Source organism: Chaetura pelagica, unplaced genomic scaffold, assembly GCF_000747805.2.
Source record: "Chaetura pelagica isolate M959 unplaced genomic scaffold, ChaPel_1.0 scaffold137, whole genome shotgun sequence".
In the NCBI taxonomy this organism is placed as follows: Eukaryota; Metazoa; Chordata; class Aves; order Apodiformes; family Apodidae; genus Chaetura; species Chaetura pelagica.
Window position 1 is genome coordinate 2037635 of NW_009953947.1, and position 18794 is coordinate 2056428.

At 38.2% G+C, this 18794-nt stretch overlaps 1 protein-coding gene across 2 annotated transcripts in view; it reads left to right on the forward strand.

Annotated features, from left to right (window-relative positions):
- MAGI2 (membrane associated guanylate kinase, WW and PDZ domain containing 2) overlaps nucleotides 1-18794 on the forward strand; it is a 746179-nt gene that overhangs the window by 686844 nt on the left and 40541 nt on the right. For both annotated transcript variants that reach the window (XM_010001790.1, XM_010001791.1), the window contains 4 exons: nucleotides 7626-7811; nucleotides 10553-10724; nucleotides 12997-13240; nucleotides 14870-15013. In XM_010001790.1, the coding sequence (XP_010000092.1) occupies nucleotides 7626-7811; nucleotides 10553-10724; nucleotides 12997-13240; nucleotides 14870-15013 (746 nt within the window). The remainder of the gene's footprint in view (nucleotides 1-7625; nucleotides 7812-10552; nucleotides 10725-12996; nucleotides 13241-14869; nucleotides 15014-18794) is intronic.

Here is an 18794-nt window from a genome sequence, read left to right on the forward strand (position 1 = left end):
CCTTTAGCTCTGAATATAATTTTGTCTTACTGATACTTGCTTAAAGTTCTTGTGGCACATTTCTCTTCCTGTGTTCGGTAATGGTAGAAATCTTGTCTACCCTCTGTCAAAGCATTGCTTGGGAAGTTCTCTAACCCAGGACAGGGGGATTATCTTGCAGCAAACCACATTTCTGGTGTTGGACAGATCAGGAGTGGAAAACAAGTGACAAGGATTGAATGAAGAGATTTCACAGGGCAAAGCAGGGGTCTAGGCAAGGTCAGCCATGCTTCAAAGTTTTATCAGTAAAAGAAGATAAAGTGTATCAATAGAGAAATATGTTTGAGTAGTACATCCAGGAGCAAGTCGTTTTGGCTAGTGTAGATCTTAGAGTGCCAAGAGGTTAAAAAAAGAAAACTCACCTGACCAGCCTCCTGACCTGCTCCTAATTAAAGGATTCACTTCCTCTGCCCCTAAAACATCATTATTTTCCCCCAGACCCCATTCCAATATTAAAGGTTTCTTTGGCTCCTCCAGACAGGCCACCTAAATTTGACCTTACTCTGTGCTTTCATTTGCTGTCCAGGCTATACAGAAGTTATCAAAATTTTGTCAGTTGCAGTGCTAATTCTTCAAGGATTCAGTGTTGCATTCCCAGCTGGGTGTTTGGAAGCTACAAAATCCAGTTTTTCTCTTTTAGTTTGTAGTGAATCTGGACTGCTTTAATCTTGTGGCTCTGTGAAGACCTTCTCAGGCAACAGCTTTTGCCTCCCAAATTGCAATTTTTTTACATGGCCCAGTTCAGTGACCGAGTTAAGTAGCTAAACTGAGCAAACTACAGCCTATTTCTGAAGTCCGTCTTGAGGAATATCTCCATGCTTCCCCCAGTAAAAGTACTTGAAGCACATGTGGTTCTGCAAAGAAGAGCTCCTCCTGGGGTTGTCACCTCTGAGTCCCCAGCATCCTGCAGCAACGTGTGAGGCTGTGGACGTGCAGCTGTGCCTAGGGTGGCATTACTCCACACAAGAGTACTGAATGTCACATTACAGCTAAAATACTACAACAGAATTAATTAATCTACCCATTTCATTACACTTAGGACAATACTCAGTAGTGCGAGTCTTCTATGGCGAAGCTCCGTCCTTGTGGAGCTTTTTGAGGCATCAAGATAAATTCACTATCTGCATCCCATAGAAAAGCACTTGCAGGCAGCTGGAAATGATGAAAAGGAGATTGCTGGATTAATTTGTCCCAGAGTTTTATGGAGCACACTTGTACCTGCCTACTTCGTATCTTCCTGCTGCTTTTACTTCTTGTGTTTGGGATGCAGCTTCCTCTAGAAGAACTTGTGATGTCCTGTAAATCTCCTAACACTCTAATTTCTGTAGAAAGAAACCATGTGTTGCAAACAGATCTACTTAATTGGCAACTTCCAGTGAAATTGGAAAATTGGCAATATTTCCATTAATTTTACAGAACCAGGTACTGTCAATTAGCACAGTTAATAAGTGTAAACAAACTGAAAATACAGGCATAATCAATGAGCAATTTTTTAAAATTAAAGGCAGATGACTGTGTGTACTTATTATGATCTTCCACCCATTTAGCATAAGTGGAGTTATAGATTTAATTTGCTACCTAAACTGCATATGCCAATGACTGATGGGTTTTCCAAATGTGATGAAGAAGTTTCTCTCTTTTCTCAAAACATGCAGTCTTAACTAAAATCCGTAAATCCAAGATAAGCCTTTGCTGACTGCAGAAAACAGCATTATTAAGTCTCATTCTGCTCCAGAGTTTCTTTGAACTCCTTGCAGTTTAGAGATAAAAAACAGCTTATTGATCAATGATAACTGTGTGATCTGAGACAGTTATTTGTGCTGCAATTTCACCCATGCTTCTTCCTGGGTAAGATGGTGCCTGGAGACACAACCTTCTATGACCAAACTTCTAATTCTCAAGAAAACAGAGCTTTAGAAATTAGTATATCTGTCTACCCCAGCTTGGAGATCTTTGGAACAGAGCAGTGCAAACCTACCTGCAGCCTGAGTACCCTGTGGAAGATACTTGCAACTTGTGGGCAAAGAACCTGGTTTCTCATTTCTTCTCAGCTTTAATATTTAAGTTTGAGCTGCTCTTCTGTCTCTTGAGCTACAAAAACACAGTTTGCAGACAGGAAATACTCAAATGGCAATTCAATATTTTTTGGAGGATCTTAACCACATCACTCCCCTCTCCAGAGTAATTCAGTCCTCCAGCATGTTCCTGAACACGTCATTTAGACCTAGTCATGCTGCTCTTCTGCGTCAAAGAACAAACTGAGTTTTCCTAGCATGAGCCTCAAAAGAGAATCAAGTTTTTCCAATGATTTAACAGGCCCCATTTTGCTTTCATGAGAAGCCTGAATTAAAGTACCTAAGTTCCATTAATTTTTCTTAGGTCTTCAGGTTTCTGAGGTATGTGTATTCCTTCCCACCTCACTTCTTATGCCTGTGCTGTGCAAGTAAATATGCTTCATAAAAGCACACAATGGGATGTTTCACTTCATAGGTTCATTAACCTTATAAACAAAAGGGATTATTGTCATCTGCAACTGTGCAGCATGCCACAGATTTCCATTTTCCAAATGAGTGTCACATAAAATAACACATCAATTTCAGGAAAATATTTTATCTTGCTTCAAGTATTAGTCCTGATAGAAAAGACAGCATACTCAAGCTTCCCAAATTTTAGATTATTCAGTAGCAATGAAATTACCAATGTTTATGTTTAATATATTCTCCCAATTAAAATCTGACATGCTGGAGCCTGCTGGTTGAATGAAAACCCTTGCACCTTTTGAGAATTGAATGTATAATAAATATTCATGTGATCAGCTGTATAACATTGAAAAGGACAGCTGTCTCAGGAAAGTTCATTTGCTTGGTTTACTATCTATATCCGTTAACATTAGAAAAGACTGCAGGAATTTATCTGCCAGAGGGTTTAATAGCTAAAGTAGAGGTTCCATTTTTTTCCCCTTAACCGATCATTTTTGACAATTAGCTCCTATATAGCAGAAAAAACAGGAAAGTTGTCTTCTACAAAATACAATCTCAACAGTTATGACTGAAAGTAACAAATAGATTTTTTAAACATCCTTGACAGAAAGCAGAAAACCTTTACTTGTTAGTAAAATCTTCTTAGAATCAACTATTTCCAGCATATGGAACAGACATCACTTTTATTTCCAGAATGCAAGAGACTGATTGAAATATAGTGTTGGAAGCAGTATCTGTATTCAGCAGCTGCTCTGGCTTTGTGTACAGCTGACCCAAGCATATGGACCCTCAGGTGTAAAGTCACAGAATTTGCTCTTTCTTTTTTATGACAAGAAAGTGTGGGAAGGGTGTTAATTTGGGTCACAGAGAGTAAAAGTGGGCTATTTTATCAAATATAAATATTAATATAGAGAAAAACATGAATTTGCTGTTATAAGTAAGTTACTGAAAGCAAACCTTGCCCACTTCCTAAATTTCTTTTAAATAATTTTGTTTCTTTTCTTTATTCAAATTCACTTTTTATAATGAGGTTAGGGCTTCCAGGAAAAGCATCAGTTGCTGGGTGCAAGCCCTGGGTCAGTTTGTTTTCCTGACAGAAATGCTGGAAATACCCAAGGAATATTTATGGGGAAAGGTTGATGCCTTCAAACAGCTTGTGGCAAATTCTTACAAGAGGTGTAAACAGTTAGTAAAAATTTTTAAGGGAGAGTGGAATCATTAACCACCAGTCAAGTGATCTGGGACTTCCTTTAGAAGGGTACGTTATTAAATGCTCTGCTTAGACAAAAATAAAGAAGGTGCAACTTAAGGAAAAATATGGTGTGGTAGCAAAACCGGAATTAAATACCAAACCTCTTCCCAAGAACTGACCTGTGATGCTGGGAGAGACCAAAGAGCTGCGGAGCTCAGTGCTGCCCCAGGCTGTGACCAGTGGCAGAGACCACCTCCAGCAGACAGGGACCAACCCCAGCCACCTCCTCAGCTTTCACAACCACGACTTTCTGATTTAATCAGCAGTGGATCCCCCTTTATGAATTTGCCTAATCCCTTTTTGAATCCTCTCATTCTTCTGGCCCTCCAGAATGTTGCCCTACCTTCTCCAAGCTGCATGGTGAGTTCTCTTGAACTGCTCCTTCAAGCAGAGGCTTTCGGCTTCTAACTTCCCTGCTGTCTTTCTCTGAATCTTTGCTAGCTCAGTGCTATGATTTTAGAGATGAGAATACCAAAATTATCAGCAATATTCAGACTTTAGTTGCACCATCATAACTAGCAATGATTTGTTTCATTTGCTATTTTTTTTCTAACTCTTATAACTCTATTTACTGGTTTATGAGTTTATTTTTCTAGAGAAGTAGGCACACATTTTAAGATCTTCTGTGTGGAAATAATTAATTTATAGTTCATCTCTGCTTATGCTTAGGCAGAGTTATTTTTTTCCCCATGTGCATCATCTTGCATTTCTTTTCTTCAGACCTTGTCTGCCACTTCATTCAACTCACTGCTACTGACAGTTTTACAGCTCTTCCACTCCCATTTTAGATGTGACCATTCTGAATTATAACAATTCTCCATTCTGGAAATTCACAGTTCACTTCTACCTTTGTTCCTTAGCTTTTACCTAATTAATCCCCTGTGAGAGTAGCTCCTTCTTAACCTTTCAAAATAAGTATTTCACCACCTAAGGCTCTTAAAAATTAGAAGTTTTCCAACATATTCTAACATGTTCATATTTTCATGAATAACCTGCACATCACATAACCTGCATACCTCAGAAGTACTCATGCTTGTAAAGAAATCCTTAAATAAATCCACCCTCCCAAGGGACCATGGTGGCCACAATCTTGTGACTTAGGAAGAGTCTCAGGCAGAGCTCCACGGAGGACAAAAAGGAGAGGCCAGAAACTTCTTGGAATGTTAGTGGGAGAAAAACTTTCATCTAGAAATGCATAGAAACCAGCTTCTGCTGAATAGCCATGTGTTTTGTCAGCAATTCACTGCATTTGCCCATAAAACCCTGATACAGCATACCAGTGGTCTCCTTTGCAGACTGATGCAGATTCAGGTTCCTTCTGCAGAGGTCTCCACACACCACTCTAGGGCAAGATCATATGCCCTAGAGTCATATCACATTGCACCAATACAACCTCAGAAGAGAAGCATGAAATCCTCAAAACCCAAAGTACAGTAGAAAAGGTACCTTGACAGACACGAGCTTTGTTCTGAAGGTCACCTATTGTTGATCCTTGCACAGCAATGCAGCTATACCAGAACATGTGGAGTAGAAATTTTTATTGGGAAGGTAAAGCCCATTAGGCTTAAGCAGAAGAAATAAAAAAACAAACTTAAGTTCCTTCCCTTTCTTCCTCCCTTTCCTTTTCTCAGGATTTGAAGCAGACTCAGACTCTCATGGCTCTCTCACCTCCAGCTTTGATTTTAGCAGACATCTCAACAATGCAGACATCTGCTCTATTCATATGTCAGGTGCAAGAAATCCAACAAAATTTGTTGTGGTAAATTAATAGGAATTCCCGTGCACCCCCCTCACTACTGAAATTATGTTGCTGCCTAATTATTTAGGCTGGCAAAACCATCTTCTGTAGGGTTAGAAATGGCAAGCATGAGAATTTTAGCAATGGCATCCCAGACATATTTCCCCTTCCTTCTTCCTACTAAATTTCTTGCTCTTTCATGTAAGGCTGCATCTTTTTCAGATCTCCACTGATGTGTAGCACAGTCATGGTAATTTCAGACAGATCTTATATATAGCAAAAAAATGCACATTTTAGTCTTAGCTGAAAGAATTCTTGGTGGTGTTTTAAGATTTGTTTTGGTGCAAAAGGCTCTAGGTGAATTTAAACTGTTTCAGTGTCAAGTTACTATTTTACTTCTTTACTTACTGATATGCTCGTGTGGCAGTTAAACACCTGCACAGAGGGCAAAATAAATGCAAATTTTGCACAAAGGGTGGCTATTCACACTTAATGTATTTTACAATGTAGAAAGATTTATACATTGTGACATTAATTAGGTGCTTATTTCCTAAGCAGCAAGATATTTCTGAAGTAGATGAGCTGTGTCCATATATACTAAAGCCATTATTTAATTTATATTCTTGCCTGAGCGATAGTGGTAGAGAAGCCCACAGTTTGATTATGGTTTGCACTTCAGAAAACTCACTTACATTTTTAGTTCTCAGGAAATTAATTTTTAACACTGTAAACAACACTTGCATCTATATGAGAAACAAAAGTCACTTTGAGGTATGTATATTGTGACTTCACATGAGACATGCAATCTGTGTTTGTCACCATCACCTCCAGGCAACGTTTATCAGAAGGCTGAGAAATTTGTTTTGCAGTGATGGATTATTCTGAACACATCTCCTGTTAGAGCTTTGTTTTTTATGAGCATTGATAGCCTAAGTATTTCCCAAAAAAATTTTTTTTACTAATCTTTTATTTCACCCTTTCCCAGTTCTCTTTAGATTTGGAATTCTAAGGATGTATTGTTTAAGAAAAATAAATGCAACTGGTTTTAAACCTCAGTAGCCCATGGATAGTGAGGATGAGCAGCATTGTGCTAAGTTTGCCAAGACTGAACTGTGGGATTGGTAAGGGATAATCAGACAACATTAGGATATTGATACAATACAAATTCAGTTGTGACAAGCATATTTATGAATAGTAGAGAGACAGAAAAATAGCATGCTGGAGACAGAAAAATAGCAGCCTAGATAGAGAGAAGCATCAGCTATAGTGTATGTACTTTGTTAAAAATCAGAAGAGAATAGGGAAGAAACACTAGCAGAAAGATCAAGAGTAAAATTTAGAAAATTCTGTGGAAAATTAAGGAAAAGACAAAACAAAAGAATGGATGGAGTACACAGGAAAAGGTGGAGAACCACAGAGGAGAGCAAAAGAGAAGCAAAGTTGATCTGCAATGTTTTAAGAATGTGTATGTGGAGGGTGTCTATTTGATGTACTAAATGTGTCTATGCATTCATAATTAACTGTGAATTTGTGCTGCCATTATCTAATTAGGGAACTGCACATCTCAATAAATCTTCAGTAGAATTTCTATTTCTATTTATCAGTTAAAATACTTGAATGGAGGAGAACAATTTAGTGAACCCTGAGCATTTTCAGTAATAACATCTATTTGTATATAAAATAAATCATGTTTGTAGTGCCTCTGTTGTGACATAGAAGTAAAGAAATTCTGTAAATTTGGCAGTTGGAGGCAATTTATAGCTACTATTTATTGTGCAAATTTTATTGTTTTCACTGTTGTAAATCCTTATTGTTCTGATCTGTTTATTATCTTGTCACGTGCCAAGTTTGAAAAGCAGCTGAACCATAAACTGATTTTTTACTTCATATGTATATGCCATGTATATGTGCACATCTGGATTCTGAAGTTTTAGTGAAATCTCTACTGTGTTCATGCAAATTATATTGTATAAGTGTTTATATTCTTACATGTTTATGCACACACCGTTTTTTATTTCATATAGAACTTTCTTCCAAATGAACTAGTTTTCTTTTGCTTTTGAACACCACCACTTGTTGCAGTACATGTTAACTGTGACTATTATTCCTTCTCTAGCTGTACCCCATAAAATAGGGAGGATAATTGATGGAAGTCCTGCAGATCGCTGTGCGAAACTGAAAGTCGGAGACCGGATCTTAGCTGTGAACGGCCAGTCTATTATTAACATGCCTCATGCAGATATTGTGAAGCTAATTAAAGATGCAGGTCTCAGTGTAACTCTTCGCATCATTCCTCAGGAGGGTAAGTCAATGGCCCTTAAAAACAGGAATAAACTTTTACATAGCTTCCAATTAGTTTGAATTATGTCACAGCTTGAAAGAACATCTTTTGTTTCACTTTCTCAGCTGTAACGCACAGCACACCAAAATTACAGCCTTAGAACTGGCAGGAATTATATTTGAATTCTTGAAAAGGTTTCTAGTTATGAAAAGGGTATTTAAAGCAAACCTGGAGAAACCTGAGAGGAAGCTGAGTACCAGTGAGTCAGTTGTAATGTCTTTTGGGAAAACTGTCTTCTACATGGAAAAGAACCCTACGAGAGAGCCAGGTTTTGATTTTGTTCCTTTGTATCCCACTATAAATCAAACCAAAGTTTGGTTCACAATACTACAGTGGCTGTCACCAGCCTTCTTCAGCTACCAGCTGCCTGTGACAAAATGATGTGAAGGAAGAGTACAGATTTGGTAGTTTACTCCATGTATATCACTATAAATGCACAAGGTAGGATAGAACTTAACCCTATATTATCTCATTTGTAAAGTGAGGATAAGGGGACAGATTCATTATTACTTCACAGCTAACCAGTAAAGATCTTTAGATGTTAGTTTCATTAATTTTGGGGTTAATTTCAGGACTTTTTTAGGTTTGGCAATTTGCTGTACTGATGTATCAGCTGCACTGTATTAATGAGGCTGTGGCTTTATATCTCAGCAACAAATACCACTAGAGCTAGGAATGTCACACAGCAAGTAATGAAATTACTTAGTGATCCGTGCCCCAGTTAGACAACCTTCACCTTCTGCTGCTGCATCCAGCAGCAGGACAAGGGAATAGTCTGACAGAGACCATGGACTGCAACTGGGAAAACATACCTACTTTGTAAAATTAATTCAGTGAAAGGAAAAACACAAACATACCTGAGTGCAGAATTCCCACCGAAGGGCTGGAAATTAGTGGTGTATTACCACTGGAGGTCAGTTTTGTAAGCTTCTACAAACAAATATGATGCTATACACAGTTTGTGCAGCTCATTTAGGCCCCCCTTGTACACAGATTACATCATATTAGCAAATTGCTAATAGCTCAGTGTCAGAGATGGATACCTCAAATTAGAAAGACAGTGGAGGCATACCTGAGATGCAGTGCCACAAGATGTTCTTGAGTGCTTGTCATGAGAAATTATTTGTGCTCAAGGCATGGCTTCCCTGTGTGACTGTGTGACACTGGGTACCTCATTTGCCTTCTGATATTAGCTTTCCAGCTTATAAAATTAGGAAAAAATCTAATAGCTCCATAATTTACTTTCAGGTGAAAAATACCATATAAATGCAAAGCAGCTTTAGAAGCAGCTTATGATTGGACTAGTTCATCCATAGTTATGAGAGTAATGTAGAAATGAGGAACAAAATTCCTAATCTTTGTCTCTGAAACTCTGCAATACAAAAGAGACTCACAGATGCAAAATGGGCAATTAGAGCCTCAAGTATAGTAATTACACAGACAAGTATTGCTTATGCCTACATGAGGAGTGTTTTACGTGCAAATATACAAGCTTTTTTGACAATAAAGACTAAATTGAAAAGATTTTTTATAAAGTAGCCAAAATGTTTTAAATAATCATGAGCATAAATGAAGTGAGTAGAGTGCAATTAGAAATGTGTAGTCATAAGGGACAAACTCATGTGTTAAAGGATAAAAAAATAAAATAATTCAAAAATCGACTAGGTGCAAACATAAAACTTGGCAAGATCTGGATGGTTCAAATGTATTTCTTTTGGGGATACTTGGCCATACGTATGTCTATTCTGGATGCTTTGCACCATGCCACACTGTCCCTCCTCCTTCTACTGCAAGCAGAAATAAAATATAATATGTACCTTTGCTGTTGATAATGCATAAGCAATTACCTCTGCAATGTTCTGTGCTCTTGTGGGTGGAGTCTTTCTCATTTCCACTTCTTATTAGGTAACTGATGAGCAACATAACTGTACCACTGTGTTGAGGGAAATATATTGGATTTGAGCTCAGCGTCCTATGTGTCTTCCCCCAAGTGCACTGAGAAGCCTGAAGGAAGATTGGCATCCCTGATTTGTAACAAGGCCATGAGGCCACCTTTCCTGCCCCAGCCTCTCTGTCTTTTGAATGTTATATTGTTTGGAAAGAAGGATTCTGGTTTTCTGCAGTGTTCCTATATGAAACTCTGGTCATTTGGCACAATACAGTGAAATGAAATGTCAGTTTAGCTGGTTAGTCAGAATTTATTGAGATTGGTTTTATTGTTCACAGTCCCCAAAGATTTAAAAAAGACAGGAAACTCTTGCTGAGTTCAAAGACAGGAGGGGCTAACACATGTACCCGAGTGTTTCAGCTTTTGTGATGACAGTCTGTCATCCCCTAACACTAGTGAAAGAAATAAAACCAGTCATTCTCTCAAAATGAAAAGTTTTCAAATATCCATATTTCTAGGCTTTAAAAGAAAACATGAAACTTAGAAGCTATTTGCCTTGTTCAATTGGGTTTTAAAAAATGGAGGTGTCTACTGGAGTTACAGAAGTGACCAAGGTTTCAGATCCCATAGACTATCAAAAGGAACCCATTAGGGTCAGATGTCTTAAAATCTAATTACAACCCAGGAGAGTAAAAGTGGCAAAGCATAAATTTTCAGATGTACTGCGTGATCAGAAATTATTATTGTCTACCTTTGCCCTTTATTAAATGCCGTGCTGTGACAGGTCTTTAATCTCCAGCTTCCCCTTACGCAGAGCTGAACAGCCCAGCCTCGGCCCCCAGCTCGGAGAAGCAGAGCCCCCTGGCCCAGCAGCACAGCCCCCTGGCCCAGCAGAGCCCCCTGGCACAGCAGAGCCCTGTCGCCCAGCACAGCCCTGTCACCCAGCCACCCCCTCCGCAGCCCCTCCAGCTGCAGGGACATGAAAACAGGAAAGAAGGGCTCCAGCCTCTGCCTCCCGTGAGGACCACGGGACACCCTGCGCTGGGTCTTCATGCTGTTCTAGCAGCTGTGAGGCACCATCCTCTGTGGGGCTCTGAGGAGCCACAGTCCCCCTGGCTGCCCTCTCAGAGCAGGAATTGTGCATGCCAGGAGCATCTGTAGCTCTCGTTCAAATCCGAAACATGTTACTATGAACAAGCCAGTTGTCCTCAAATGTTCATCAGGATCATATGTTTGTCATGAAACTAAACACTGAAGTATTTCTTGCTAATAACTTCATTGCTAACATATTTCCTTATATCACTACAACTCACAATTTACAGGTATATCTGATAAATATATATATATTTCAGATTGTGAAGTGGCCTTTTCTTTTTCCTTGTCTTACATGTCATTTTATTTTTTTAAAAAATTGTATATATATTTATTTATTTTTTAATTAGACTTCTGGACTCAGGAAGATACTTTTATATCAGGTTTTATCTATGGTTTATTATTTTCCAGCCAATTCCTCGTGTGCAATTTATGCGTATGCACTGACAAATTTATATGTGATGGAAATTAAATGGTAGGGGGATTGAAATTTTGTGACCAGCTGTATTAAAAGCTGCAGATGTAAAAAGCATGCTCAGGCTGTGCGATGATACAACTTTCTGTTATCTCTAATCAACACTATTTAGTCTTTGGATTAATTTGGCATGTTAAATGAGGCTGATTAGACTGACTGTCTTTAGGCTAATCTTGAGTAACCAACATACCTCATCAAGACCCTCTCCACCAAATAGTAGATGCTTGTTACAGAATTGTGACTTTTTGCTTCTGGATGTACTTGAGTTCAGTTGTGATTTAGGCACTGTGCTCTCTAAGTCTCCTCACTTGACAGATGTAGCACTTTCACTTACCCAAAATTATTTTCTCTCAATTAGTCACAATTAGCAAATTTCTTTGCCTTATATTTCATTGAAAACTTTTTCCAAAAGTGATCATCTCCTAGAAGACGTTTCTCCTAAAACCAAATTCAGAGTTTTTACAAAGCTCCCTCTACATAGTTCTAAGTCAGTACTAAATCTCTGTAGAATTGGGAATTTTCAGAGGGGAGCTGTAAACTACATTAATTATAGTTCCAAAAGGAAATTCCATAATAGTTTTACTGAAAAGCATAAGCTATAGTTGATGATCTCATCATTTATACATTCTGCAAAAATTAGTGTCTCTAACTGTAAATAGAAACATCATCTTCTGGGATACAGCTGTGATTGTATATTGGGAACCTGCCCAAGGACAAATCCTATTCCAGAAACAGGTCCATTATTGCTAGTTCATATACTATTGTTTTTCATTATAGTTTAGAAGTCATATATATCCACATGTGTTGCTTCTGTATCAAAATACTTTAAGGTATTCAAAACTCTTAGGAGTGCTCTCTAGTATTTTTTGCTTCCAATATTAATAAGGCTCAGCATCACAGTAAGTCTGTTGGGCCCCATCTTCTTTTTACAGGATCATGATTCTGAGTAAAAAAAGTACGAGGATTGTATGTGTATGTGTAGGTCTTATTATGGTTGCCATGTACAGGTTTTAGAAGAACATGTGGCAGTGGGCTGTTTTCATCTTCTCATAAAATTCAAAGGGAAATAGTTGTGATACTTTTATGTCTGGGTAGACATTTAGCTAATTAAAGATAGTGTGTAAGAAGGTTTTCCATAATGTTACTGTAACTGCACTAATAAAGTAATGAAGTTTTGAAACATATCTTGAAACATCTTGAAATGTTAAAATTATTTAGATTATTTTTTTCAGAGTAAAAACATGAGTAAACACAATGCTCTCATTCATTCAAAATGTGGATGATTTGGTAGTAAGTATGGCAAGTATTTTCACATGCAGTTTCATCTTGCAGATAGGCAAGGTAAGTGGGAATCAGGATGCTTTTCCTGCTGCCGTCCCTCTGAGCCTTATCCTGATGTCACTGGTAAGAGCTGGAAAACTGCACAGTATGTCCCAAGGGACAACTGCTTTTGTCTCTGTTTCAAAACAGCTCACTGTGTTCAGATGCCTTCACTATTGACCCTTAAAAGTTTTTCTTCTCTGTGAAAATTTGTTTTGTGCAATTTTGCAGTCAGGCAGTTTGCCTTTACTCCTCAGTACTGTGTGTTGTGGGAAACGGTTCTTCTTCCCCCTTGGCATCGGCTCGCGACACATGTGTTGCACATTCTTAGCATTTCACCACTTTCTGAAACAAAATTGTTTTGCCTTTCTCAGTTACAGGTCAGAAGTGAAAGCCAGACAAGATGTGAAGCCTGATATCCGGCAGCCTCCCTTCACAGACTACAGGCAATCCTCAACCGATTACCGGCAGCCGCCCCTGGACTACCGGCACCCCCCGGTGATGGATTATCAGCAGCCACCACCTCTCGACTACAGGCAGCCACCCTTGATAGATTACAGGCAGCATTCACCAGACACCAGGCAGTACCCTCTGTCAGAGTACAGGCAGCCCCAGGTACAAACTGAAATACTCACAGCCCCCATGAACAGAAAGCGTGAGCTCTGCTGGGAGAGATTGCATATATTGGGGGAAAAAAAGATTATGTTAGAGAAGAAAAAGGCAACTTTAGTCTTTTAACTCTGAGTTAATAATTCTCTGTAGAGGAAATTACTTCAAAACCATTAATATTAATGAAAAACTATATGATCTGTCAAGTAACACTACATTTAGAATTGTATTTATATATATATATATTTTTTAAAAAAACATTAAATAGATGGTATTTTTAAGATGCTGGAGAGTTACAATAAAACTTGTAAAATAAGCTGCCTTTGCATCAGCAGAGGAATTGATTTTTTATTCCTATAACATAGTATAGTGGATGTACTTAGGTCAGATTGCATTTCTACAGCATTATTTAAAACTGAAGATTTTCTCTAATCTGAATAAACAAATAAATGAACAAATATGAATCCTGACTTATAAAATTACACTTCTGTTGGTAATAGTCTGGATGAGGAGAAACTAGCTTGTGCAACTGTTCTCTTTAACATCAGGCATGATCTTAAAAATTCAAAGAAATAAACCTTAGATGAAGAGTTTTATTGCCTTGGACAAGACTCTGGTCATAAGAGATATTTACTGACAGCTGTGAAGGCTTGAGGATTTAGCCCAAAGTTCAGACTTTCAAAAAAATCCTCCTTCCCTCTTACATAAAGACAGAAAAAAACAGAGGCCAGAAAGTATTAAATAACAGAATGGAAACTTCTGGACAATATATGCTGCAACCATATATAGATGGTTTCTATGTCTACATTTTCAAAACCAGACACATAAACTGGATCAATTCTTCAATGAGATCCAGAGAATCCTCTGATCACTTTATGCATTTCCATACCTAATAGCAAGTCCTTATCCCTATGAGCATACCCTATAAGATGCTTCTTAACATCTGGAGAGAGATGCTTAGACTGTCTTTCTCACTATCTCCAGTTCAATTCTTTAACCACTTATCTGCTCATCCCAAACTTGTTCTCATTTTCCTCCTTCTCCCATGGCTCTTGCACCTCTGGCTGCCAATGGACCAGAAACAACAGTGCAAAGACCTACCCAGACCCCTGCATGGTGCTGGTAGTTAGTCTTGGTCCACCAAGAAAAAGCTGGAAAGATTAATATCAATCTCTGCAGGACACGTAACGGGTGAAAATCTTATCTCCTCCTTCTCACCTCCTGTCTAGAGACACCTAGCAGGTGTCTCTCCTGCTAATTTTAAGTTGTGCTGATGCTTATACAGGAGCTGCCCACTAGCTCACTTGTCAAATCAGCACTTCTGCAAAAACACTTCCACTCGGGTGCCATGAAAGCATTGAGGGTGAATATGGAGACCATCCAGAGAGCTTTTGGTACCAGGCAACTGCTGAAGATGCCCTGTCAGAATGGTTTGTACTTTGGCATTTACATTTTGCTAGTGTCTTTTTCCAGACATGGCCAAAATCTGTCAGTGCAGAAGTATACTTTTAAGATCCCTTTGCTTGTATCAGTTGGATAGATGCATTTTTGAAGAGACATTTTAAAGTTCTCTTGAATATAGAACATTACACGCATATGGTTAATTTTTCTTCCATTTTGTTTATGCCTATATAGGACTTTGATTATTTCACCGTTGATTTGGAGAAAGGAGCCAAAGGTTTTGGGTTTAGCATTCGAGGAGGAAGGGAGTACAAAATGGATTTGTATGTGTTGAGGTTAGCAGAAGATGGACCAGCAATAAGAAATGGAAGAATGAGGGTAAGTAACAACATTTTTCAACTTTTACAGATAAGTCAAAGAGAAAGCAGTTTTTTCATCTCTGGTCAGGTTTTAACAAGTCAATGCCAAGTACCTCTAATAGCATAAACTTGTTCTGTAGGAGTTCAGGAGATTAATTGACATATATAGTAGGTCTGTTTAATTTTTTTTGCAGAATAAATGTATTCTTTCTTGCTGATAGTATCTTTTACTGTGTTACACAATCCTGCGCTGGTAGAAATCATAATAGCCCTACATCCAAATACTGAAACTAAGCGCATTCACTTAAGAAATTTCATTATAAAATTTAAAAATACATGTTCCATATGTGTAAAATAACCTAATAAAAAAAATAGATGTTTTTAATCTGAGGAACTATAAACTCAGCAAAGTTTGCTGATACCTTGCAGAATAGCGAGCACACAAAAAGGTGAAGGGGAGAACATAGGTGAAAGAGACATAAAAAGGGTTGTTTAGGTATCTAATAATTGCAGCCTTCATTGTCATGGGTCTAAATATACAATCAGAGACTTTCTGTATATAACTCAGGAATTTTAGTATACTTCAAATTGCCCTTAACTTGCCCACTTTGTAGGATTGTAGAATCCAGTTAGTTCTCAGCCATATCATGGAGTGCAAATCCCTGGCACTGGGAGCTCCAGAAGGGAACACTGGCATAAGCAGTCCCTGTGACAGGGAAAACAAGGGGCAAGCAGGCAGGCAACTGGATATTGAGAAATACTCCCACAATATTTGTTGTGTGAAATACAGGTGCATTCATGCTGCAGCTAGAACTTTATCTTAAAGTATCTTCTGTGGTAATTGTTTTCATTCTTTACTGTAGCACTATCATATCCCATTGCTCTTAATGAAAAGCCATAAACAAGATGTACATTAGCAATCACAATGTGATTAAAGATGGGGAAAAAGTTGTGCTTTTAATAAACTCTGGATTCACCTACTTGGAAACATATGGCTAAGACCATCAAACAAAATAAAAACAATGTCTTTGAAGAGGATTGATTTAAAATAATAACTTCTATTAGGCAGAAAACTAATCTATAAAAATCTCTGCATCATTTGGAGAAACAAAAACTAGAATAAGGTTAGAATATGCACTGTGTGAATAAACTAAATATAAAAAAAAAACATGTAACACAAATCCAAAGGTTTTTTTCAATTTCAAGAAAAAGTCTTTTATCTTATAATGAAAACTGTCAGTGTCTTTTCTAAAATAATTTCAAAGCTTTTTTTTTAATGAGGCCACAATACAAAGACAATTGTTATTTTGGCCAGATAGTTGTGATTGAGGCTCTTCTCCCTTTTAAAAGCATCATTCTCTGGAATCAGTTTTATCCTCTAGCCTTGTCACCAAGCCTTCTGTTGTATTCTTCTGTTGAACAGCCATTTTAACTTGACAGTCACAAACAGATTTGGAACTTGCAAGACTTTTATCTCCAGTGACTTGTAACTAACTGATGGGCAGCAGGAGCTCAAGAAATAGCTCCTTCAAAAAAACAAAAACTAGAAAAACAAAACAAATAATAATTGCTGAAAGGTTTATGCTTTATAGAGTGATGATCAAAGGAGGCACAGTTCTGTACCCATATCTCCTTTCCTCAGGTTATAGCTGCTGTTATAATGCATGTTCCTTGCCATGTCTTGGCTGGGACCACCAGCCTACTTGCTGCAGTTCTGTCTCTCTCTGTTTCACAAATGCATCTCTGAGGCAACTCAGTGCTGCTTGCCTCACATACCACATTCTTTAAAGATCAGATTCTCTGATCCTTTCAGCACTGGGGATAGTAAACCATGCTTTTGTGGCAGGATCTTACCAGGAGCAATTTTCCAGCTAATAGTTCTTCTCATGATCTATTTATCTCCATTATTGTTTTCCTTCTTGTTTCCTCCTCCTTGAACAGCCTTCTTTGATTTCCCTGGAGCCTTTGCAGAAAAACATGAAGCAGATAAGGTGCAGATCATGCTCATAGAAAGAAATAATGCACATAACTCTACCATTATTCTTACTCACCAAGTTAAGAAAAGAAAAATTAAACCAACTAAGCTGTTGAAAAGAAGTGGATCATATAATGAAGCATGTTACCTGTAAAGCATTTAGATGCAATAAGCAAATGTATTCCACAAAAAACATTTTGATGTCAGTCTAGTTGTAGCCAGCAAAAGCCCTGGTAAAGGCACATTCATATTAATATAAATCTTCCTACTTTACAGAAATAAAGGAATATAAAGACCCTGGAGGTTCAATGTGAATATCAGAAAAAACTTCTTTACTGTGAGAGTGACAGAGCCCTGGAACAGGCTGCCCAGAGAGGTTGTGGAGTCTCCTTCACTGGAGACATTCAAAACCCACCTGGACACCACCTGTGTGATGTACTCTAGGTGACCCTGCTCTGGCAGGGGGGTTGAACTAGATGATCTTTCCAGGTCCCTTGCAACCCCTAGGATTCTGTGATTCTGTGATACCTTAAATCAATAGAGCTACATTTACACTACTGTGTTTATAAATTTGTATAATTGAAGCACTGCAGTCCCTAACAGCTCCAGATAGACAAGTCAAAGTCAGCATGTTGTACTTTGTTAGTGGGGACTGCAAAACCATAGTGATGGAATGAGCCCACCAGCTATATTCCAATTGGACATCTGTTAAAAAATCTGTAAGTCTATCAGCAAACATTCAAAAGATTCTAAGGTCTAAATACATGTAACAGTGTTGTGCATTACAGATGCAGAGTATAAATGTAAAGAAGTAAAAGCTAAGATTGTAGAAAATTAGATTTAAATGAAGAACTGGTATGGAACTCTTGTAAAAGAAAGCAGGGCAGATCCAATACTGAGGAAGGTAAGTATGAAAGGATTACAATATACCAATAGTAGGAGCAAGCAATGATGAAACAACATTAAGAAAGTGATATCAGAATCAAGGCATCCTGGTCACACTTCTAGTTCCATCTTCAGGGTTTTATGAACTCCGGTGAAGCTTGGGAGCAGATGAGAGAACAGATTCATAGTGCAAGCACTAGAAGTGGTGGTCTTCCACTGACCTTGCCAGAACTGCCTGGATATTAAAAGATTGATGGAAGGTGGAAAAAGGTTTAATGAAGTCTGTTTTCAATTCACCATTTCCAATCACAAGTCCTGGTCTTCATTCCCACTGGGTATGACATGCTAGGCACTTTGTGGTTTTATTAGAAACAAATCCATGGAGGAACATTCCATTTTAGGATTACGAGATCTAAAATAGTCTTTAATTGTCTTTTGTGTCTGTTGGAGCTTTTTACTTTGATTTTCTGCAGAATTGTTCTGGGAACCAGAAAGGTGAAAGACTAGTGAGTTGATGTCATACAGAGTTCATCTGTCTCACCAGTGTACTGCTTTCTACCCAAGGATCCCTTTCTGAAAGCCTGTGTAGACACTGCCTGTGTCTTCAGGTTCAACAAATTATTCCCTTAAAAACAGTTCTAAAGCTTTCAAAGGCTTATTACACTGTTCTTAGTTGTGCCACTTTTACATACACTGAGTCTTTTATTTGGGCTCATGAGCTCTGCTTCTGCAGAAAGCCCAAGCATACTAATTTAGCTTGGATTCATCTAACACTAGACACAGAAAGGAATTGTCCATCAAAGAACCTACAAGTCTACAGGAAAAACTTCACATGCGTCCTCTGCTTGCATTGTCTCAATCAGTGCTAGGGAGCCACAGCCATAATTGTGTATCTTCATATAAAACCATGTCAGGTTATATACCACAATTAACTTCAGCA